The sequence below is a fragment of the Vicia villosa genome, linkage group LG5 (assembly GCF_029867415.1).
Source record: "Vicia villosa cultivar HV-30 ecotype Madison, WI linkage group LG5, Vvil1.0, whole genome shotgun sequence".
Taxonomy (NCBI): Eukaryota; Viridiplantae; Streptophyta; class Magnoliopsida; order Fabales; family Fabaceae; genus Vicia; species Vicia villosa.
In genome coordinates, this window is record NC_081184.1 from 67,544,909 (window position 1) to 67,569,613 (window position 24,705).

The window sequence follows — 24,705 nt, forward strand, 5'->3', positions numbered from 1 at the left end:
ATTTACATCATGGCATGTTTACCTTTCAAAAAAAAAGAAAAGAAAAGAAAGAAAAGATGTAATAAAAAAGAGAAAAAAAGAAAAGAAAAAAAAATAGTATTATTTCTCATATGCATGCCATTTTTCAGGGTATCCGAGGTTATTACTTTTCATCCAGGATGGCTAACAACGTGACCGCTACCAGAGAAGCTACAAGGCGTACTCACACTTACAGTTTCCATCGCGAAGGCTTGATTCAGTTGGGGCAATTGGGTGGATTGATCACTGGTCATAATAAAACTGTATTCACTGAGAATTATGGAAACATCTTGACTCTTTTGGACTCACACGTCGACGAATGGGGTTTGTCTACTCTTCTCCAGTTCTATGATCCTGACTTGCGTTGTTTCACCTTCTCAGGCTATCAGTTGGCTCCCACTCTCGAGGAGTACTCTCACTTTCTCAATATCAAGATTCAACACAAGGTTCCTTTCGTTTGTGTCCCAGAGAAACCTGATTTGGACAACATTGCCAACGCTCTTTATTTGAGCATAGGAGACGTCCTTGGGAATTGGAAGAAGAATGGTAACACCCATGGTTTCTATATGAGTTTCTTGGTTGAGAAGGCCCAAGAGTTGGCCAACAAAAAGATGTGGGAGGCTTTCAACGCCCTTCTGGCCGTTTTGATCTATGGGATCGTGATGTTCCCTAACATTCACAAGTTCGTTGATCTGGCCGCTATATGTCTTTTTGTGGATAAGAATCCGGTCCCTACTTTGCTAGCCGATACGTACTATTCTGTTCACTCTCGATATGGGAAAGGAGGAGCCATAAGAAATTGTTTGCCGTTGTTATACACCTGGTTTAAGTCCCACCTACCTACAAGTGGTCCTTTCATTACTTCTACTCAGAAATGGCCTCAAAGGATCATGGGGCTTACTGGAAATGACATTGTCTGGTGTCCCACCGGAATGGACGTGGAGAAAGTGATAACTAGCTGTGGTACTTTTGACAACGTTCCTCTCATAGGAACAAAAGGTGTTATCAATTATAATCCTAAGCTAGCGTTGCGTCAGTTGGGTTTTGCACTTGAAGACAAGCCTTTGGACAAAGAGATATTCGAATCCGTTTGCTTTGAAAAGGGAACCAATCCAAAGGGGCTAGAAAAAGTGAAGAGTGCCTGGAATAGCATCCATACAGATGATCAGATTTCTCTAGGTGAAAAGAATGCCGTTGCCAAACAAGCCTACACAGATTGGGTTGAAAATAGAGTTAAAGATCGCCTGTTGCCTTTCCCGAAGGTTAACCCATTGTACGAGCAACCACCTAAGATTCCAATTGCCACTGTGCCTGCTGAGAAATGTACCCAGGTAGATATGGAAAACACCCAATTGCACGAAAAGAGATCGGATGCGCGACCAAAACATTGTCTTGTGGACCAGAAAAGGGTTGAGTTGACACATGAAGCCAAGATGCTGAAAGAAGGTACTTTGAGAGTTCAAAAGAGGGCTAGAACGGAAAGAGGTGAAAGGGATACTACTGTTATTGTTGAGGATCACCAGGAGATCATAAAAAGGGCCATGAAAGAGGCAGAAGAGAAACTCAAGCGAGAGTACCGAGAAGACTTGAAAGCTTATAAGCTCAAGATAGAAAGGGATGCTAGAGTTGAAGTGAAGAATCTGAAAAAGAAACTGGAAGAAGAGACCACTAAAAGAATGGCAATTGAGACTCAACTGAAAGGAAGTCACCTCCGTAATACTCGACTAACAGAAGAAAATGCCAAGCTCAGAGACCGAATGATGGAGGACATATCTGAGAAAGATTATCTCCCAGAATGCAAAGGATGTGACGAACTCAGGGAGTGCTGCAAGAAGCTGGATGGGCATTTGTTTCGCAAAGATGAGGTGATCCAAAGCCTTCTTAAAGGAAGAGATCGGGAAGCAACCAAGAAACTGTTTGATGAAACTAAGAAATGGAGGGATGAGCACTTCAGACAAGGAGGACCCCTGTTTTATATTCAGATGGATTGATGTTTAAGTCTGTATGTTTCGACCACCACCAGACTTGTTGGATGGGGTCTTTTATTTCCCTTGTTGAACTATCTTGTTGATGTATGGCTCGCCCAAGTTTAAATTTCTGTTATGAATAAAAAGAACTAGTTTCTCTTGATGCTTATCTTTTGTCACATTGTTAGCTATTCTGGATCAATATTAAACCTTGGATACTCTGAAAATGGCACATCACGTCATACGCACACATGCACTCATACATTCACATTATCACATTGCATTTTTCAGGTTATTGTACAAGAAACTAATTGGGGTCCCTTTCAGCAACAGATTTCTGCTTCAACAACAAAGCTGACTTCCTTACATCCTTATCGCACCAGAAACAACGAGAAGAGAATCATGGAACAATTTGAACAGAATCAAGCTGCCCTCCGTAGGGATATGGATGTTATGGGGGAAAGAACGGCCCAACTTTTGGAGACTCTCCATGCCGTTGTTCAAGGACAGGATGAACTCAGAAAGAGTGTCGCTAGTTTGGTCAAAGATACTCCTACCAATTCTGCTGACGGAGGGGTGAAAACTAAAGAGACTCCTATTAATGAGACACTTAAAGTGGTGGACGACCACCATGAGGTTATTGATCTTGAACATGATCTCACTGCTGAGTTGACCGAGACTGCTAAGATGTACCAAGCTCTTGAAGAACGTCTTAAGGCTGTCGAGGTTGCTAAAACTTCAAGCTTCGACACCGCCGCTATGTGCTTGGTACCTGGGATTGTTATTCCCCCGAAGTTCAAGGTGCCAGATTTTGATAAGTACAAGGGAGTTACCTGCCCAGAGACTCACATTCGTTCCTACTGCCGTAAGATGGCCGCTCACGCTGGGAACGAACCTCTGCTTATGCACTTGTTCCAGGATAGTCTCACTGGAGCCCCGTTAGAGTGGTATATGAAGCTCGAGAGGTCTAATGTCAGTACTTGGGGAGAACTTGTTGATGCCTTCTTGAAACAATACCACTACAATACTGCTATGGCTCCTAGCCGTGCCCAGCTGCAGAATATGTCACAGAAATCTGAAGAGTCCTTTAAGGAATACGCCCAGAGATGGCGTGAACTTGCCGCTCGAGTTCAACCTCCCTTATTGGACCGAGAATTGATTGATCTGTTTATGGGAACTCTGAAAGGGCCGTATCTTCAGCACATGGTTAGTAATACTTCTCCTTCCTTTTCGGATGTGGTCATCATTGATGAGAGGGTTGAGAACTGTGTCAAAGCTGGTACCATTCAAGGAGTTACTAATCCTAGCAACTCGAATGGTAATGGTAAGAAGCCGTATTCTGGGTTTGTGAAGAAGAAGGAAGGTGAGACTAGCACTGCCTCTGTTGACCAAAGTCGAACACCAGTGTACTCTGCTGTTCCACCTCCTTACTACCCGATGCCATATGCTGTTCCCAATCCGTATGCCCCTCAGGCATACGCTGCTGCATTTCCACAACCATGGATGGCACCCCAACAGCCTTTCGTACCACAACAACAAGCTGCTGCTCCTCAGAACCGTCAACAGAATCCTAGGCCTCAAGGTCAAAGAGCTCCACAAAGGCAGAGGTACCCTGATAGGCGTATAGATCCGATTCCAATGCCATATGCCCAACTCCTTCCCCAATTACTTGCTGGTCAGTTGGTGCAACTCCGTGAAATGGGCCCCCCGCCTAGTCCTCTTCCTCTGGGATATGATGCTAATGCTCGTTGTGAATTCCATTCAGGCGCTCCAGGCCATACTATTGAAAAGTGTAGAGCATTAAAGTATAAAGTGCAGGATCTCCTTGACGACAAGCTTATCTCGTTCGCTCCTACTGGTCCTAATGTGCAGAATAATCCTATGCCTCCTCATGCTGGTACGACCAATGCTATTGAGTTATGTGATGATCAGATCCTGGTAAATGACGTTAATGAGGTTAGGATGCCGCTAGCAGTTGTCAGAGAGTATCTTATGCAACAAAAGGTTTTGTGTGAACTACATGACTACTGTTTGCAATGTTCTTCTAATCCTGAGGAATGCACTAGGTTGAGAGAAGAAATCCAGAAACTGGTGGACGAAGGTGTTCTTAGAGTGGAAAGGGTCGTTCTTGTCGGAGATGTGGCTACTTTAGAGATCCCTTATTACCCTGATGAGATATCAAAGACTCAGGACACTTCTTTGGTCATTCATGCTCCGAGTACTCCTTTGGTCATCCAGGCTCCGAGGACTCCGTTGGTTATTCAGGTCCCAAATGTTCCTTCAACTCCTTCAACCTCGTCTCTTGTTCCCTCTCCTGTGAATGATTCTAAGGCTGTTCCTTGGAGTTATAATGCCGTGTATATTCGAGGGAAGAAGTTTGACTGTCCTCCAGTGGGTAATTCTAGCATCACTAATATTACTGGCACTAGTGGCATTACTCGCAGTGGGCGGATCTTTGCTGCCCCTCCTCCGCCTCCTAAAGAGACCAACAAGGAGGCTAGTACACAAGCAAAAGGAAAGCAAGTTGCTGTTGATCCTCCTGTAACACGTAATGCCCAAGATGCCGAGCAACTCTTGAAAATCATTAAGAAAAGTGATTACAAAGTGATTGACCAACTTGATCAGACCCAAGCCAAGATCTCCATCTTGTCTCTCTTGGTACATTCTGAAGCTCATCGTGATGCTCTGATGAAAGTTCTGGCTTCCGCTCACGTGACTCAAGACATTACCGTGCCTCAGTTTGAAGGGGTTGTGACCAACATTGCTGCTGGTAATTGTTTGGGTTTTTCTGATGATGAACTTCCACCTGAGGGTAGAGCGCACAACAAAGCATTGCATATCTCCGTCAAGTGTCTGGATGCTGTGTTGTCTCGAGTTCTGATTGATACAGGTTCTTCTCTTAATGTGATGCCCAAGGCCACTTTGTTTAAGCTGAGTATGGATGGGATTATGATGAGACCATGCACTATGAGTGTTAGAGCATTTGATGGTTCTAGAAGGTCCGTAGAAGGAGAAATTGATCTGCCTGTCTTGATTGGTCCTCACATGTTCTACATTGCCTTCTACGTTATGGATATAAACCCTTCATACACTTGCCTCTTGGGTCGTCCTTGGATTCATGCTGCTGGAGCTGTGACATCTACTCTCCACCAGTGTTTGAAATTTGTTGTGAATGACAAGATTGTTGTGATCACTGGTGAAGAGGATTTGATAGTCAATAATCTGGCATCATACCGTTATGTTGAAGTGGAGGGAGAGATACAAGAGACACCTTTTCAAGCCTTAGAGATTGTGTCGGTTGATAAACTCCCCGTGGTTGAGAATAAGAAGGAACTCGGAGCGCCCCTCTCGTCTCTAAATGATGCTAAGGCTTTCTTAGAAGCTGGTACTCCCCATAGTGCTTGGGGCAAGCTGATTGATGTTCAAGAGAAGCGAGACAAGTATGGCCTTGGGTATCAACCATCTTCTTCTACTCAGCTCAGCATAATTCCTGGAAAGAAGGTGATTCCCCCCATTTCTCAAGTGTTCGTCAGTGCAAGCACCAGTTCTGGAAGTCAGGTTCTCGCCGTGGATGGTGATGATGAAGAAGATCTCTCCAGATTCATTTGCCATGCTGCGCCTGGACAAGAGCTCAACAATTGGACTATCTTGGACATCCCCAGAGTCACTTTTATGGAGATGTAATTTTCTTGTTTCGATAAGTCATATGCTTCGCCCTAAGCATTTTGACCACTTGTATAAAGAAGGGCCCCCATGTTGTTTCAATTTGTTTAATATTGAATGAAAATCATATCTTCGCATGCAATTACCGTTCCATTTCTTTTTTACTTTAAAAACTCTTTTTCAAAAATGGCAAATCTTTTTCTTTTTCTTTTTTATGTATTGCATTCTAAGGCATAAATCATCCATCGTGCAGATCCGGCTCGAATTCCATCAAAAATGATAATGTTACAGTTCCACGTCTTAATATCCTTGAGAATCCAATTGACCAAGCTGATGAGGATAGTGGGGAAGATTGTGAAGTCCCTGAAGAATTGGCAAGACTTTTGAGACAAGAGGAGAAATCTATTCAGCCACATCAAGAAGCCATAGAAGTCATCAACCTCGGTTCAGAAGAAGCAAAAAGAGAAGTCAAGATAGGGGCCGCTTTGCAAAGTGATGTAAAGAGAAGGTTGATTGAGTTGCTTCGAGAGTATGTTGATATCTTCGCCTGGTCATATGAAGACATGCCTGGTTTAGACACAGATATAGTTATGCACAGGCTACCTCTCAAACCAGAATGTCCGCCTGTAAAGCAAAAACCACGAAGAACACGACCTGATATGGCTTTGAAAATCAAGGAAGAAGTTGAAAAACAGTTGAAGGCTGGTTTCTTATCTGTATGTGAATATCCTCCTTGGATTGCAAACATAGTACCCGTTCCTAAGAAGGACGGAAAGGTACGCATGTGTGTTGACTACCGAGATTTGAATAGGGCAAGTCCGAAGGATGATTTCCCTCTGCCTCATATTGATGTGCTAGTCGACAACACTGCTCAGTATTCGGTGTTCTCCTTCATGGATGGTTTTTCTGGCTATAATCAAATAAAGATGGCTCCTGAGGATATGACCAAGACTACCTTTACTACCCCGTGGGGTACGTATTGTTATAAGGTGATGCCTTTTGGTCTTAAGAATGCTGGTGCAACGTATCAACGTGCGATGGTGACCCTTTTCCATGATATGATCCATAAAGAGATTGAAGTATACGTTGATGATATGATTGCGAAATCCCAAACTGAGGAGGAGCATTTGGTATATCTTGAGAAATTGTTTGCTCGTTTGCGAAAATTCAAGTTGAGGCTTAATCCGAACAAGTGCACTTTTGGAGTGCGATCTGGAAAGTTACTTGGGTTCATTGTGAGCCAACGAGGGATTGAGGTCGACCCTGATAAAGTAAGAGCAATACAGAACATGCCAGCACCGAAGAATGAAAAAGAAGTTCGAGGGTTCCTTGGAAGGTTGAATTACATAGCCAGGTTCATTTCTCATCTCACTGACACTTGTGAACCCATCTTCAAACTGCTGCGCAAAAATCAAGATATCCGTTGGGATGATCGTTGTCAGGAAGCCTTCGAAAAGATCAAGCAGTATCTCCAAGAGCCACCAATCCTCATGCCTCCGGTTCCTGGGAGACCGCTTCTTATGTACTTAACTGTGCTTGAAGGATCTATGGGGTGTGTGCTGGGCCAACATGACGAGTCCGGTCGAAAAGAGTGCGCCATTTATTACCTGAGCAAAAAGTTTACCGATTGTGAATCCCGCTACTCACTACTCGAGAAAACTTGTTGTGCTTTGGTATGGGCTGCTCGCCGACTGAGACAGTATATGCTGACCCACACCACTCTATTGATCTCCAAAATGGACCCGATAAAGTACATCTTTGAAAAACCGGCTCTTACAGGAAGACTAGCCCGGTGGCAAATGCTTTTATCAGAATATGATATCCAGTATGTCACACAGAAGGCCATCAAAGGAAGTGTCCTTGCAGATCACCTTGCTCATCAGCCATTAGAAGAGTATCAGTCAATGAAGTTTGACTTTCCTGATGAAGATATCATGAAACTGGATGATAATGAAGGACCCGAACAAGGAGAGCGATGGACTCTCACGTTCGACGGTGCATCAAATGCTATGGGCCATGGTATTGGGGCAGTTTTGACTTCTCCTCGTCAAACTCACATCCCTTTCACAGCTAGAATATGCTTTGATTGCACAAACAATGTCGCAGAGTACGAAGCTTGCATAATGGGCCTCGAAGCAGCCATTGATATGAGGATCAAGATCCTTGAGGTTTATGGGGATTCTGCATTGGTCATACATCAAGTAAGAGGTGATTGGGAGACACGACACCCCAATTTGGTTCCTTATAAGGACTATATCTTGGAGTTGCTGCCCGCTTTCGAGGAGATCACTTTCAATCACATCCCCCGAGAGGAAAATCAATTGGCAGATGCTTTGGCTACTTTGGCAGCTATGTTCAGAGTTAGCTCCCCTAAAGAAGTGCCAGATATAAGGATCCTCCGTTACAAAGAGCCTGCCCATGTGTTCCCTGCTCACTGCCTCACTACCGAAGATGTGTATGATGAAAAGCCATGGTATTACGACATCAAGAGGTATGTTGAGAAGCAAGAGTATCCCGAAGATGCTACGATTGGTGATAAACGAACGCTTCGAAGGTTAGTATCCAAATTCTTCTTGTCAGGAGACGTCCTGTACAAAAGAAACTATGATTCAGTTTTGCTCAGATGCGTGGATAGACACGAAGCAGAATTGATCATGCGGGAAATTCATGAAGGATCTTTTGGAACTCATTCCGGTGGACATTCTATGGCCAAAAAGATTTTGCGAGCAGGATATTATTGGATGACGATTGAAAGTGATTGTTACGTGTATGTGAAGAAATGTCACAAATGTCAAGTGTATGCTGACCGAATTCATGTTCCTCCAACTCCTCTGAATGTCCTGACATCGCCTTGGCCCTTTGCTATGTGGGGCATAGACATGATTGGATGGATTGAGCCACAAGCTTCAAATGGGCACAGATTTATTCTTGTTGCTATCGACTACTTCACCAAATGGGTTGAAGCTGCTTCTTACAAGAACGTAACCAAGCAAGTCGTTACTCGCTTCATCAAGAAAGAGATCATATGCCGATATGGGGTTCCAAACAAGATCATCACTGATAACGGGTCCAATCTTAATAACAAGATGATGGCGGAGTTGTGCGAAGAGTTCAAGATTGAACATCACAATTCGTCACCCTATCGGCCAAAGATGAATGGCGCAGTTGAAGCTGCTAACAAGAATATAAAGAAGATTGTCCAGAAGATGGTTAGAACGTATAAAGATTGGCATGAGATGTTGACATTTGCTTTGCATGGCTATAGAACTTCGGTTCGTACTTCAACTGGGGCAACTCCCTTCTCTCTCGTCTACGGTATGGAGGCCGTACTACCTGTCGAAGTGGAAATCCCTTCGTTGAGAGTCTTGATGGACGCCAAACTCGATGAAACAAAATGGGTTCAAACAAGGCTTGATCATCTCAATCTAATTGAGGAGAAACGCTTATCTGCTATCTGCCATGGCCAGTTGTACCAAAAGAGGATCAAGAAAGCGTATGACAAGAAGATTCGGCCTCGAGAATTCCACACAGGTGACCTAGTCGTAAGGAAGATCTTGCCAATTCACACTGATCCAAGGGGCAAATGGACTCCCAACTATGAGGGACCATACATTGTGAAGAAAGCATTTTCAGGTGGTGCTTTAATCCTGACAAAGATGGATGGGGAAGACGTTCCGCTTCCAGTCAATTCAGACTCAGTCAAAAAATACTACGCATAAAAGACCCGCTAGGTCGACGTACCTAGGCAAAAATAAGGGCATCCCGGCAAACCAAAAGGGTTTGGGCAAAAATTAGGGATAAAACAAAAAAGGAGAATAACCCGCTAAGTCGAAAACCCGAAAGGGCGACTTAGGCGAAAAGGGGGCATCCCGCTGGATTGAAAACCCGAAAGGGCGATCCAGGCAAAAGTTAGGGATCAAAAGCGAGAGGCTGCAGTCTGAATATCCTTCACAAAGACCACTATACGCCCTTGGCAGAACGGACGGATCAATCCAACCACTACCCTTCTGAAGCAAAGCATTGAGAGGATCGAGGATATGGGAACTGTAGCAATTTCAGTTTTAATGGAAACCCGAGCACTTTTCTTTGCCATTTTGCTTTTCGCATTTTATTTTATTTTTCGCAACTACCTCATTTAGGAGTTGCTTCCTTGTACAGAGGCCTATTCATAGGCATTCCATCAATAAAATGATCTTTTGATAAGAAGTGTTCTTTCCTGCTTTTCATTTTTTTTCGCATGCGAGGTGTGATTTAATTCGTTATTAAACATTGCATTGAAAGCATGGGGAATAATACCCACAAAATCAAAACGAAACATGATGTTACATAAACATGGAAGTACTCTAAGGGGCGCCATTTGCGTCAAAACGTTGTCTTCTGTGCAGGTTGCAGGTTCTAGCCGGCATCTTGGCTTATAGTATGTCACAAAGGTCATCACCATCCCGCGTGAAGGTTCCAGAGTATAATTCATCAGTACTGGTAAGCATGAAGCACCTGAAAAGGTCCATATCCCTCTTCCATATGACAGACGAAGAGCGGTCTCTCAAAACTCGCGATTCCCCAAGCAGCTTAGGATGTAAGGAAAGTCGAGCAAAGTCATTTCGTCCCCAGCAGGGCTATGTTCCAACCCTCAACGTAGTTACCAACAATCTTTGGTACTGTAGGGTTCCAATATCAATTCATGATGATGGTTCAAGACCACAAGGCAACGGACCCCAATGATCCTACTCTCCGGTTCCACCGAGGGCCTTTATTTGGCACTCTTTGCATATAGAATCCATTTCATATAGCATTTGCATCCTCAAAAGCGTAACATATCCGTCAAAAGCGGAACATTACGCCATAGAAAAAGTCAAACATGCATACAAAGCATAAGCCAGATAATGCAAATCATCCCTCAATCAGGACAATGATACATCCTCACATAAAATGTCCTTACAAATTCCAATTGATATCTGCTACTCCATTACAAATCTCCTCCACCTATGGTGCCGGTACTTGGTTTTCTCAATCCCCAGCCTAAGTGTTTTCAATAATCTTCTCGTGCTCCGGCCTCGTTGTTTACCCTCATTCTTTTCATTCTTGTGGATCGTAGGTCCGTTGACCTTATCCTCATCTTTGCCTTCTTGTGGATCGTAGGTCCGTTGACCTTATCCTCATCTTTGCCTTTTTGTGGATCGTAGGTCCGTTGACCTTATCCTCATCTTTGCCTTCTTGTGGATCGTAGGTCCGTTGACCTTATCCTCATCTTGTCATTTCTTGTGGATCGTAGGTCCGTTGACCTTATCCTCATCTTGTCATTTCTTGTGGATCGTAGGTCCGTTGACCTTATCCTCATCTTGTCATTTCTTGTGGATCGTAGGCCCGTTGACCTTATCCTCATCTTTTCATTCTTGTGGATCGTAGGTCCGCTGACCTTATCCTCATCTTTTCATTCCTGTGGATCGTAGGTCCGCTGACCTTATCCTCATCTTTTCATTCCTGTGGATCGTAGGTCCGTTGACCTTATCCTCATCCTTTTCATTCCTGTGGATCGTAGGTCCGTTGACCTTATCCTTATCTTTTTCATTCCTGTGGATCGTAGGTCCGTTGACCTTATCCTTATCTTTTTCATTTTTTGCGGATCGTAGGTCTGCTGACCTTATCCCCATCTTTTTCATTTCTTGGGGATCGTAGGTCCGTTGACCTTATCCTCATCTTTTCAATTCTTGTGGGTCGTAGGTCCGTTGACTTTACCCTAGTTTCGAGTCACGGATCGTAGGTCCTACCTTTCCATCAAACCCGTATTTTCCAACCACAGTTTCAGATAGCAATCATTTCCTTTGAGGACCTTGTATTGGCACTTCGGCTACGTTACAAGCTATCACCGGTCTCCCAATTACTCACTGTAAATATTTCCATCAGAAAAAAACAAAATTCTCCTTCCCCAGCAGATATCAAAACAAAAACAAAGAATAAAAACCACTCCATCTCCTCAGGACAAATTTCAGGTCTTCGGTATTTAATCTTCTTCCACTTCGGATGATCGAAAGGCTGACGCCAATCTCACCCTCGAGTATAAGACGATTAAATAGGGGCAGCTGTCATATCCCAAATTTGTCCTACCCTTTAACTTCTAACTGGCTTAGGCTTTGCATTCATGTACATACATCATTTAGGTCATAACTCACACGCATGCATTCATACCATTGGTACTATTCAAAGATTAACAAGGAGGAGCTTTATTGCAAAGAAGTATGATCAGAGAATGAGAAAACTGAGGCATAATCATGTGGCTCCATGTTCATTGAAGTCCTCCTGGATTAGGGGTGTCTCCCTGCTTTAAATCAGGGCGTTGATCGAAGAGTGCAAGCTTGCAAATCATCTGGTTCTTTAAATCAGGTTTTCTTTAACCAAAGTCAACCAGTTGACTTTCTGGTCAACATTTAATCAGAAGTGGTTTCTATGTGTGGAAAACTTCTCATACTGACTGTGTGGAGGTGTTTGTTTGACTGGATGTGAGTGAAAGAGACTTAATCGGGAATTTCATCAATAGTCGGAAAAATCGGGACGGTTGACTTTTGGGTCAAAATCGAGAAAATTATTCAAATATTGACTTTTGATGGAAAATTGATCAAGAAAAGTCAAAAAATGAATAAAATCGAGAGTTTGACAAAAGTTACCAAAAATAGAAAAGAAAAATACTTAGAAAAATTTGGAGTTTTTGGAATGGGTTGACCAGTCAGTTTCAGGCCTATTTTACATGTGGCAAGAGGCTTTATTTCAGGAAAAGTTCAACATCAAAATTGTTCATCTCATGGGGATGAACAACTTCGTAGTTGAACAATTTCTCAATAGAAGCTTGGATAAAAAGATATAAAGCTAAGAAAATGGAAGGTCCAAACTAACTCAAGCCTTGCTGCTGGGTAAATTATGGGCATTACGCAAGCATCTCATCGAACACATGGCGTGCTACATTTGAAGGCAATTTCAGGACAATATAGAAACCCTACAAATGCAAACTGGGCCTTATTCTAATCTGCCCCATATCCTCTACACAATGGGCCAAGAATCAAGATGATTGGATGCGTGTGGAATTGTTTACAAAGCCTTAAAGTCATCTCCTCGCCAAGTCATGCACAGCCCAAGATGAAGGCCAGAATCCTAGGGCATACGCATGCATTTCCACAAACACCTGGCGTACCATTTTGAATATCAAATTTAGAGGTCTACAAATGTCCAATGAAGTTAATCTTGGGGCCGAACCAATCTTTGCCACACCCTCTTTCCATCGTGACATGGTTCATATCAATGGGACAAGTAATGAGCAAGTTATAGAGCCGCAAAGTTGCTCCTCGACCAAGTTACGTTTCTGTCGTGGATACGAGGCCAGGAAGAGTCACACACGCACAAGCCCATGCAACCACAACCCATCCTGTTCCAAGTCATTTTTCTCTTACTTCTAAGCATCATTTCAAAAACCTCCAAACATGAAAATCACTCTATGCCATGCCCTATTTAAATTGACACCAAGATTGTATCATTTGAGGAACTATAGCTGGAGTTATCATGCACCATAAAGTGAGCACCATGAGTAGCATTTTGATAAGGCATTTCCAAATCTCTTGCAGCCCACACTATTGCACTCAGCCACACAATCCATACACCATCACATTACAGCATGCCCATGCAAATACTACACTGCAACAGCCCCACACCTTAACCCCAGGCAACCTCACTCACTTATATAAAGCCCACGAACTCTTCATAACGGACACGCCTCATTTTTCTCTCTTCCCACTTTCAGATCTCTCATCATTCTCCCTCTACTTTCTCTCTCTCACCTTCATCTTCATGTAACTACCATAACCGCCATAACAAACTTCCATAACCGTTTTCCTCCTTCAACCTCATCACCACCATAACAACCATCATCTCTATCAACCAACAACAACCGCAACCATCTTCCTCATCTTCATCACCTTCATCATTCAAGTTTCTCAACCTTCATCAACACCATCAATCCTCACCTACGACCACCTTCATTCTCATCATCATCAACTAGCTCCCTACGGATTCATCATCATCACCACCGCAAGTTTCGAAAATCGTCAACACTACCGCTTCATCATCATACTTTGAAGAAGTTCAGTTGGATTAAGCTTCAAGGACTCCAAATTTACTTCTCAAGGAATCGCATCGGATCGACGGCAACTCATATTAGCATCCGCAAGGATCTCCAGGAGAGTAGCGGTAGCTTCGCATGGATTGAAACAAGATCGGAACAGGTATGTTTTCAAGACTCTCTCAGCATAGTAGTCGCATGTGTTAGGCCATTTAGATCTGAAATGAAACTCATATGTATGCTTTGCTATATATCACGTTGCTACGGAATTCTTGTTCTTGATCTGGTTCAAATGTGTTGGTATGCTAGTTATTTACGTGTTAAGCCTCGTGTCCATGCCTTATAGATGCTTAGGAGTAATTTGCTATGCCTAAGTTCAGTTTTGGGTAGAGTTGATGCATGGTAAGGTCTTAGAAATGTGGTTCGGATTGTGTGTTAGAGGAGTTGTTAATGAAAACTAAGCTCATATTCAGACTCAGCACGAAATTCCGAGTGAGACGGTGGTTGTCTCGCCAATTTCTGGGTGTTACCGTACGTCTCCGGCGGGGAGGATAATCGGAGAAGAAGGCCGGAGACTAGCTCCGGAAGTTTGTTATTGGAGCGTGCATGAGCTTCATACGTGTCCTCTTCCCAGTGGATAGGGTTTTATGTTTTTATTTCCTTTTTGTTTCATTTGATGCAAAGTTGGGTAAAAGAATGATAGGTGTTAGGCTCTTACTGGCTGTGAGAGGTCTTGTCATGTAGTGATTTAAGTGACTGTGACCAATTGATAATTGTGCATTTTATTTTTGTGTCACGAAATATAGTCACATGTTGGTATAGAAATAAATGGCTGAAATACATAATGAATAAAAGCTGAATTGGAATGAAGGCAGAATAGATGTTGGTTTGGGCCGTGCGGATTAGGCCTATAGGATTTCCTGAATGCACCCTTGTTTTGTCAATACACCAACTGCCATTGGACTGGGCCTGAGCGCCCTTACTGTTTCCACCCCCTATTTCTGGCCCAGTTTTGCTTATCATTAATTGTAGTTCATTTGAATAATGCTGATACACCCCCTGCCTGTTTAGATTTCATTTTTATTTTAACTTTGTCTTCTTTTGACTTTTGCTTCATAATTCCTTTTTAACTCAAATAAAAAATGCATAAAAATGATTTTAGATATCATAGGATGTGTAAATAATTGTCATGTTTTTGCTAATTTTTCTTAATTGTTTTAACCCTTTCAATAAATCTCCTCTTTTACAACACTTGAATTTTCTTTGTTTAACACTTCGTTGTAAATAATTCCCTAATAGACCTAGAAATTATTTTTTAGTCTCGATTTTTCGTATTAATAGATGTACGTATGCTTGTGAATATCGTTTGTTCGCTATAGTTCTCAATTTTATTTGTCGCATATTGATTTTCCTTTACCTATTCCATGTATAGTTTTTTCCTATTACTAAAGTGTATAGTTCTAGTTTATCATTTTAATCCCCTTGTATAGACAACTTAGACTAGAATTGAGAAATAGTTTCCTTCTTTCATTTTCTTTTCCTTTTCAACTTTTAAAATACTTAATAAATATCGATGAAGATCATACCGTTACCATATTTCATAGTAGGAAAGAAATGATTGGGGTGTAGGCCCCGATGTATGTTCTTTCCTACTTAGCGGAGAAGAAATGATTGAGGTGTGAAGCCTCGATGTATTTCTTAACCGTTGTTTAGAGAAACGATCGTGGTGTAGGCCTCGATGTGCATTCTCTAAATATTCACAAAAAACTCTTTTTGTATCTCCTTTATTTAGCGGAGAAGAAATGATTGAGGTGTGAAACCTCGATGTATTTCTTAACCGTTGCTTAGAGAAACGATTGTGGCGTAGGCCTCGATGTGCATTCTCTAAATATTCAAAAAAACAAAACTCTTTTGGTACGATCTAAGTCACAAAATTAAATCCCCTTAAAAAAAAACACCAACCAAAAACACTTCAAAAAACCTAATAAATGGTCAGATTTAAAACAAAGTAAGGAAGTGATGCGAAACCTTGTAGTAGGTTCTCGTCATCATGGAATTACCCTAAAAGACACAAACCAATCTTTTTTCTTTTCTTAAGGGCAAGTTATCTCCGCTCCGTTGCATCCTAGGCGATCCCTTATGCAAGAGCGTGAGCGTTAACGCCGCCCAACTAAAAAAACACAAAAACAAATAAAAAACGTGAGCCGAGCTACGGTAACTCTGATTCCTGAAAGGGATACGTAGGCAGCGGGGTAGGGCCCGTGCGAGTACAATTCTTTCTTTTCCCTACATTTTGCATTCATTTCGCATTTAGACATATACATAGTACACACCCATTAGATAGAAACAGACATAGGTGGATACCATCGAGTACGATGGGCGTGAGGGGTGCTAGCACCTTCCCCTTGCGTAACCGACTCCCGTACCTAGATTCTCTGGTCACAAGACCCTGTTCCTTCCTTTTCCAGGTTGTCTGATATTCCTTTCCCTTATGGGATAAATATATTGGTGGTGACTCTGTTCATTTTTCGCGAGCGTGCGACAACCGGGAGGATCATTGGTGCATTCTACAGGAAGAATAACTAGCATTCAAACATCTGCTAAAACTTTAGAATGGAAAATTTAAAGAAAAAGAAGAAAGAATCATAACTCTAACCATCCACGATCTTTAACTAGTGAAGCTGTGAGAAGAATACATAAACTTGTAGAGGGAATCACAACATCCTCCTCAATCCAAGAGAATTAGATACAACCTTTACCCATTATTGAGGTTGTCTATGCCTCTCCATTGAAGGACAAACTTCTAGCACCGGTGGAAGGAAACTTAAATCCATTCCAAGATATAGTAAAAAAACACATTAAGAGCTTCATTCAAATGGACCAAACAACAATTAAGTTCCAAAAAACACTTTGCTGAGAAACAATCTAACATTGGTCAATATGAAGCCCGCAACCCTAGAGTTTTGAAATGAGCAACTTCAAGAAGCAAAAATTGTAGATCAGGGCCATTTCATACCTCCAAGACTCTAGAAAAACGTAGTTACAAATCATAATGATGACTCATCTAGGCATCGAGAGGCCAACGAAGGTACTGAACTTGTCCTCAACCACCGAAAAGGAATTATTCGTCTTAATTAGAGCGAGAAGACTGACAACCAAGATATTGGGGTTGTCATTGCTGATAAGCCTCATGTTCCTCATCCTATGGTGACTGCGAAGAACATCTTCTTCTAAAATGCTGCAAGTAGAAGAACCAACGAGTTCCCCATTTGGAGTAAACTCTATAAACCATTATAAATATGGGCCTACAACAAAACGAGTGATCATGTGAATTTTAGGGTATCGAAAAGGCTCCGAGAAGTGCAATTCGTTTATTCTTACTCTAAAATCAAATATTATGCTTGGTACAAAGGGTTAAGGAATGAATCAATCAACTCATGTAGTGACCTTCATATATGTTTTTCCCTGCACTTCACAACGTCTTGAAGGCAATTCAAGTCACTGGAAAGCCTAGGATCCACCAGGAAGGGAAAATAAAAATCACCATGATCCTACATTGAGATGTTCGATAGAGAAGAAATATTAATCAAGAGTAATGAATATGAGATGAATAATTATTTATTAATTCTTAGGCTCTAATATGGTAATTTACATATGAGGGTTTAAGAAGGCAGAGACAACCAAAAGGGGAGCCAATGAGACCAAACAAGGAAATGAGAAAAAGAAGATAAGAAATATTCCAGACCCAACCGAGAGGGAAAGGGTGCGCCACTGTCAAGATAGGAATTACAACACCATGAACATGTTGGGAGAATACATCTTGCAAGAATTCATCAGTGCAAGAATATGAGAAGAGAAATTTGAAACACCAAAACCCATTCAAGAACATCCTAGTGTTAATAAATCTAAGTATTGTTGCTTCCATAGATGTAATAGTCACAAGAGAAGAATACTTGCAATTGAAGGATGTTACTGAAAACTGAATCAGGAAGGGAAAATTGTCTAGATTTTCCCACCAAGACAAGATCATAACCAAATAAAAGAGGCAAGATGGAGAAAACACATAGAGAAGAAGGATTTAAGTTCCCCAAGTGGCTAAAAAGAGAAACAATCTGATCACAGAAAAGAGAGTAAAATGTTGGTAACATACACCATTGTAGGAGGAATGTTTAGTGAATGGAAAATACTACTTATTTTTATGATTGTTGAGGAAGAACCACTACAATTATGGGATACAATTTTTACTAACACAGTGAAAGATCCAAGTGAAAGAGGAAAAACAGATGATAGAAGAGACCAATTAAATGAAATCTCCTTAGAACATATAATGTTGACTATCACAAAGGTAGTTTCATGAAGATTCTGTTATTCCGAAGAATCCTTTGGTAACTCGATAAAAAGAAATTTGAGAGAAATTATGCTACAGGAACAAAATACAAGGAAAAAATGTTCAGGAAAATGTTAACCCACATTTTGTGAGTTAATACATGTCGTTTTAGTATTTAAATTAGTGATATTTTTATGATTGTATGTTAGTTTATTTGGTTATTTGCCGTTTTTATTATATTAGGGGGAGTACATTAGGTGATCCCATTTATTAGTTTAATGATTATTTTGTGTGCAAGAGTTAGCAAACAGGCGAGCTGAGACACGACTGGGCCAATCAGAAGCTGAGCTTTGAGTAAGGAAGAATAAGTTATAAAGGAATACCAAGCTCACATGGAAAACAAACAACAAGGAAATAGGAGGAAGTATTGAATGGAGGAAAAAAAGACTCAAAGGGCGCTAAAAAGGATAGTGGAATTCAAATTCATAGTGGGAGCTTGCAACGCTAAAAGACAAAAATCTAGTGCCAAAGGACCCTGCGCGTCGCCTGCACCTGCTGTGTCAGACTGTCCATTTTGCCTTGTCTCCTCTCCCTTGTCGGTAGTACAATTAGCCCTTTTGTCTTGCATGGAACGTTGCTAATTGCATTGGGCTGGGTAATATTATTGATCCTAGGCCATGATCCGAGACAAAGGAGAAAAGCCATAAATCCTTGGCCTATAAAAGAAGCTTGAAGCAACATTGAAAAGGGTTCGGACATTTTTACACAAGTTTTATTTTCCTGAAGCGTGTTGCAGAAGAGTGCTGCAATCTCCTTTCCTTATCCATCTTAGTGCTTGCTGTTGAACACTGTCACGATTGGAGGTTTCTCTTGAAGACGTAGCCTTCTCAAGTTTCACTTCAAGTTTCTCTTAGGTTATTATCTTTTATGCATTTCCTTGTCCTAAGATGTTTCTTTTGAGAACCATGTTTATGGCATGTACTCAGCTCATTATGAGCTAAACTCCTTTTAGTTGAGTTATGTGAAGTTAATGATATAAGTTTGTTTATGTTATATGTTTGTGTGATTAGTGCATGCTTTACCACGTGTTTATAACTCTAATGTTTATTTCTTCGATTGATCACCTTAGAAATAGGTAAAAGCTTGTTGTTGTGAGAGATCCAACAACAAGTGGATTTCATGAGTAAAAATGGTTGAAATAGTATAATAGAGATATTTACTTGAATTAGTTCCTTAGACATAAGAAACTACAACCATTAAGGAAAATCAGAACTTTTAATAGACTTGTATTAGGGTTACAAGAGAATCTTAGAGATTTGTTTTCCTTACCCTTCTATATATGCTACTGATTGATGTAGAGATACACCTTTAGATCCTTCTGACCTTGCATGTCATGACATCACACATCATTAACACATGAACACACCATACTATGTTAACGGATTATAGCTCAACTATATTTCTCTCATTAATTTTACAACACCTTACTCTTTTTACCTTGTTTGCATATTAAAAAAACTAGATCTAGTATCATCATCTATTGTTATTTTTCTTTACTTATGCTTAAAGTGAAAGAATGGTCTTAATGCAAAGTCAAATCTAAGTAGTACACTCCCTGTGGGTAAGATACTCTTATATTTTTTACTTACTGCAATCAAAACATGTATACTTGCATGTGACATCTTTGAGAAGCGAACAGAAAACCCGACTCTCCGTTTCCTTTTATGACAAAGGAGCTAATTAATGGAAAACTTAATTCTCATGTCTCGTTGTTGATAAGGTCTATCATGGACCATTATGACATGTGAAGGGTCTCGGTAGATCAAGGAATCTATTATGAAATAATGTATACCCAATCTCTTAGAAAATTTATACTTGATTCAAGAAAGTCTCAATTCATATAGAGTGACCTCCAAGGATTCAACAATTTGACAACAAGGCCATGGGGTACGTTCAATTGATGGTGTTTTTTAAGGATGGAAACTAGGAAAATGGAAAAGACTTAACTTGTGAAAAACTGGTTCGGCCAAAAACTATGAGGCTTACTCCCATCTCCAAGGATTGCTCCCTGAAATTTCCACTACCATAGAACTTTTAACACACAATTGTCCCTCAACCTTATTACACTAAGCTATTACCCAAGGTTCAACTTGTAACCTTTTTAACTGTATCAAAGTGTCAAGAGAATAATCCTCTCTTGATTTACAATTACATATCAAAATAATATATAAGTAGTTACACAAAAATTCTCTACAATATGGTTACTCTCTTAACACTAAAGTTATGTTTTAAGTGAGTGTGAAAAATTTGAGCCCAATAAATCAATCAGGTTAAATTTCTAGAAAGATCACAAATAACCGGGAACAACAACCCTAAAGGGGTCAGTGAGGAACAAATATGAAAGTCCATCTTGTTTAATTTTCTAAGTCAAAAATATTTAATTTGTCGATGCAGGAAATAAACAAACTATTTTACCATGCCAAGAAATATCATTCATTGATTAAATGAAGCATAACAAGAGAGCTAAAGGTTGATACATATGTTTTTCCAAAAGAAAACTAATATTGTTGCATCATACGATTTAGAACAAAGAAAAGATGCCCAAGTTGTAGGGCGTCACCAAAAAGTAACCCAACATGGTTCCATATTTGAAATTTTTTAAGTTGAGATGGAGAAGCTCCATCTAATTCAAAGCATCACCAAAGAATACTTGCGTGATTGAGTAGCCAGTCTCAACGAATTTCAAATATTGATTACACAACTTTTTTCCTTCCGCCGCCTTTAGTTGCCCACGAGTCTTCTCCAAAACCTCTTTAGATTTAAGCAAGACCTCCTTCGAATCCGTTATGGCAGGAATTCAAGGATTCATTGACCCCGGCTAGAGTAGTCTTGGTGTGAGAGAAATATTTCTTAACTTCATCCAAAGTTGTCTCCTTGTTAATAACCAATTATTCGAGCTCTTTCACCCTCTTATCTTGGACATAAGAGAAGCAAAAATTCTTCACCTCTTTTCCAACACCCTTAAAAAGTTTCTTTAGTTAACCAAGCTTCTTAAAATGGCTGTCCCTTTAAAGGAGAATGTAACAGCCCGATTTTAATCGCTATTATTTTAGTAATTATATTATTTGATGCTGTTAATAATTATTTATTTATTTAGTTATTATGTGATATAATAATATTTAAGTATTTAATTATGTGTGTGTTTGTGTTATTTGGCTTAATTAAATAATTAGAGAGGTTTTAGTGATTTGGGCCTAAGTGGTAGAATATAACATAATACATGGATTATGGGTTAAGTCCATTAAGATAAGAGATAGTAAGAGTAGAGATTAGGGTTGGAGAATCATAACTCATTTTGGGGGAGAAAGAAGAAATAGAAGAGAGAAAAACTCAAAGGGAAGAGCACTTGAGGGAAGAAGAAAAATTATAGAGGAAGCCTCAATTTTCGCAGCAAGTTTCGGCAGAAAACCACCTTGGAAAATCGGGCGTATCTCTCAATCCAACCGTTGGATCGTTCCGATACTTGGACACGGTGTTCCTGACTCGTAAAGGTAAGTTCTGACCAGAGCGATTTTCAATTTGAGGATTATAAGTTCGTCTGATAAGCCGATTTCCAAAATGGTTTTTAGGTGTATCACTAAATGATGTTAGGAAGGTTTTCTTTTGCAGAAAAGCTTAGAGCTATGGTGAAAGAGTCAACATTTACCAAGGTAAGGGTGAGGTTCTTTCATGATAAAGGGTTGTATGATAGTATGTTATGGTGGGTAGATTCTATACTTGATATCCATGTTATTCTATGTGCAATTTTGGTTATTTGATGGTTTGGTGGAATGTGATGTTTTTAATGTGATAAGTTGTGTGCAATTGATAATCTATGTGCATTAGATTATTGTGCTTGTTGTGGGTAAACCATTGATTGTGAAATAATGGGTTTAGTTGTGGAATTGAAAATGTTAGGGTTTGTGTTAGATTCTCATGAAATTGACTATAATCATGTTTTGAATGAATTGTTGATAACATGTAATCATGTCTGTGTGCGTTATGTATTGATGAATTGTGGATAACATGTAATCATGTTTGTTTTTAGTATGTTGAATTTGTTGTTGTTGTAGACCCTATGGTCAAAGTTGGTAGGTTGTATTGTGTGGATAAGCATGAAGTGAATATTGTTGTATAGTTGGAAATGATTATGTTTGAAATAACATGATGTATGCTCTTTATGACGAATATCTGTGGTTATGACGAGGAGGATTATATGATGATACTTATATGATGATGTATTGTGAAGTTGAATATGTTGTTATTGTTGAGCTATTGTTATTATAACTTGTTGTTGATGCATTGATGAAGTTGTAGGTCTATGGCCAATGTTGAATAAGTTGAATTGTCCCAATATATGGACATGTTTAAGTTGTAGGTCAAATGACCAGTGTTGATTTAAGTTGATGCAATTGATGCATGTTTAAGTTGTTGTTGTTGTGTGTTTAAGTTATTGTTGTTATACTTGTGGATGTTGCATCATTGCGTCGCATGGCATACATTGCATTATTAAGTTGGCCTGAATTGGCAATATTATAAGTTGGAGCTAATGCTCCTTAAAGTTGGCCTGGATTGGCACGTTCTTAGTTGAAGGCTTTGTCGTATGCCTCAGAATTATTGGCAATGTTCTAAGTTGGGAGTTTACTCCGAATGGTACCACATGCATTTGCATAGTTTGAGTTATATAATGAGTCGCATATCGAGTTATTGTGTTGATGAATGATTGATATGTTAAGTTGATTATGTTGTTGTCTAAGTTGGATTAAGTTGTTATGTTGTTGTTTAAGTTGGATTAAGTTGATTATGTTGTTGTTTAAGTTGGATTCGTGGTTGTGAATTCATTGCTATGTTTAGTTGATGTTTGTCGTGATGATAGTTACGTTGATTCTCGTTGTGATTATGAAGGAAATGTTGTAGTTGTGGATGACTTAGTTGTTAATTTGGATAAGTTATTATGATTGATTATTAACATTGTTATGGTGATGCAAGTTGCTTTAAGATGAGAAGTGGTGAATAGTGTACGATCCTATCTTTGCTATAAGTATTATCATACATTCTTTTATACTGTTTGATATCTCACCCCTTTTACTTATGTTTCCCCTACCATGGGAAATAGGCAGGTACTCAAGTATAGCTGTGGAAGTTTGTAGCTTCATCGAGTCCAGTTGGTGTGCCGCTCTGATACTTAGCACCTGGGGGATGTTTCTTTGTTGTTTCATGTAGTTAATATATAAGTATTGAGTTCTAAGTCGAATAATGAGAAGTACTATGATGTTTTAAAGTTGTTTCTGATTGAATAAAGATGATTTGTTTATAAAGTCAAATGTTATGATTCCGCTGCATATTAAATAAAAGTCGGTCTTTTCTTAGAGCTGATATAAGTCGTTTGTGATCCTATGAGATTGAAGTGTTACGTATCTAATTATGTGTTGTTTATATGAAGTAAATGTGATATCCCAAATGCTTTTTGATAGTTTTAAAATAATCTAATTTCTGCATTATAATTTCGGGTAGAAATTGGGGTGTAACATTAGTTGTATCAAAGCAAGTCGGTCCATCCGGCCAAGTTGTCGCATTTGTTGAGTTTGTACGACAGTTGACTGCTGTCAGTGTTTTATTCCTTAGTACGCGACATGTGTGTGAAACACTGTCGGTACTTGTTTATTTTGTTGTAGGGTTTAGTTTGAGCGAAGTGGGGGAGAAGCTGTGCTTCTCGGACATGTTTCAGTTGCAAGTTGTTGGTGTGCACCAAATTGCTTAAGGAAACAGCGCAAGTAATTTAGAAGGTTGTTGGTTCCCGAATCCGAAGGTAGCATGGATCCGAGGTTTTGGTTGTTTAACAAGTTGGAGCGTCTTGGAAAAAGGATAATTGTTATAAGATGGAATTTAGAAAGTTACTACGTTCAGAGTTGTTGATGGACTGTGAAGTTATCGGTTTGAGTAACCGTTGCGTAGGATGATGGCGTAAGAACAATGATTAAGCGTCGGATTACGGTAGACCTTGTCAAGGGATCCTTGGCAAGAGATTGGAAAAGTTGTGGAAGTTGTTGGAGCATTCAAGTCGGAGTTAGAAATGCGAAGAGACGACTATGATTCCAATAATAAAAAGTGTTGATAATAGTGTAAAGGAATTTTGTTATGATGTTATCACAAGGTGTGTGTTAGCACGTTCAGATGATTTTGGGAGCTATTGAAGTAGGGTACTTTTGGTAATGTAAAAGAACGCTATTATAGTTTGGTAACAATGGTGTATACTCCATTATGGTTGTCGGCTATCTATTGACAAATTGAGGAACTAATCACCCTTAATCTCTTGTTGATAGTAGACGGGATCGTATTGGATGTGATAGATTTATCTTGCCGGCTTGATAATATTGGAAGTGAATGAGTTTATGCAAGATGGTGCGATGTTGTTTATGATGTTGGCAACTTTGGATGTTCATGAGAAAAGAACGATTGAGGAATTGTCGATAGTTTGCGCATTTGCATAAGTGTTTCCTGAAGATGTAAGTGGTTTACTTCCGGAAAGAGAAGTTCAGTTTTTGATTGATTTAGTTCCTGGAACTAGTCCTGTGTCGATGGCTCCA

At 40.1% G+C, this 24,705-nt stretch overlaps 1 protein-coding gene across 1 annotated transcript; it reads left to right on the forward strand.

Moving 5' to 3' along the window:
- The first annotated feature begins 158 nt into the window (after window positions 1-158).
- Window positions 159-23,076, forward strand: LOC131604786 (uncharacterized). The gene is made up of 4 exons (XM_058877204.1): window positions 159-342; window positions 487-981; window positions 1,075-1,464; window positions 22,937-23,076. Exons 1-4 carry the CDS (start codon window positions 159-161, stop codon window positions 23,074-23,076), a joined length of 1,209 nt encoding a protein of 402 aa, XP_058733187.1.
- Window positions 23,077-24,705: the final 1,629 nt, after the last annotated feature.

Coding starts and splice junctions, on each gene's coding strand:
- LOC131604786 (XM_058877204.1), top strand. CDS start 159: ATGGCTAACAACGTGACCGCTACCAGAGAAGCTACAAGGCGTACTCAC. Junction 343..486: donor CTCACACGTCGACGAATGGG/GTTTGTCTACTC, acceptor TTTGTGTCCCAG/AGAAACCTGATTTGGACAAC. Junction 1,465..22,936: donor AGCCAAGATGCTGAAAGAAG/GTACTTTGAGAG, acceptor TTGTTGTTTAAG/TTGGATTCGTGGTTGTGAAT.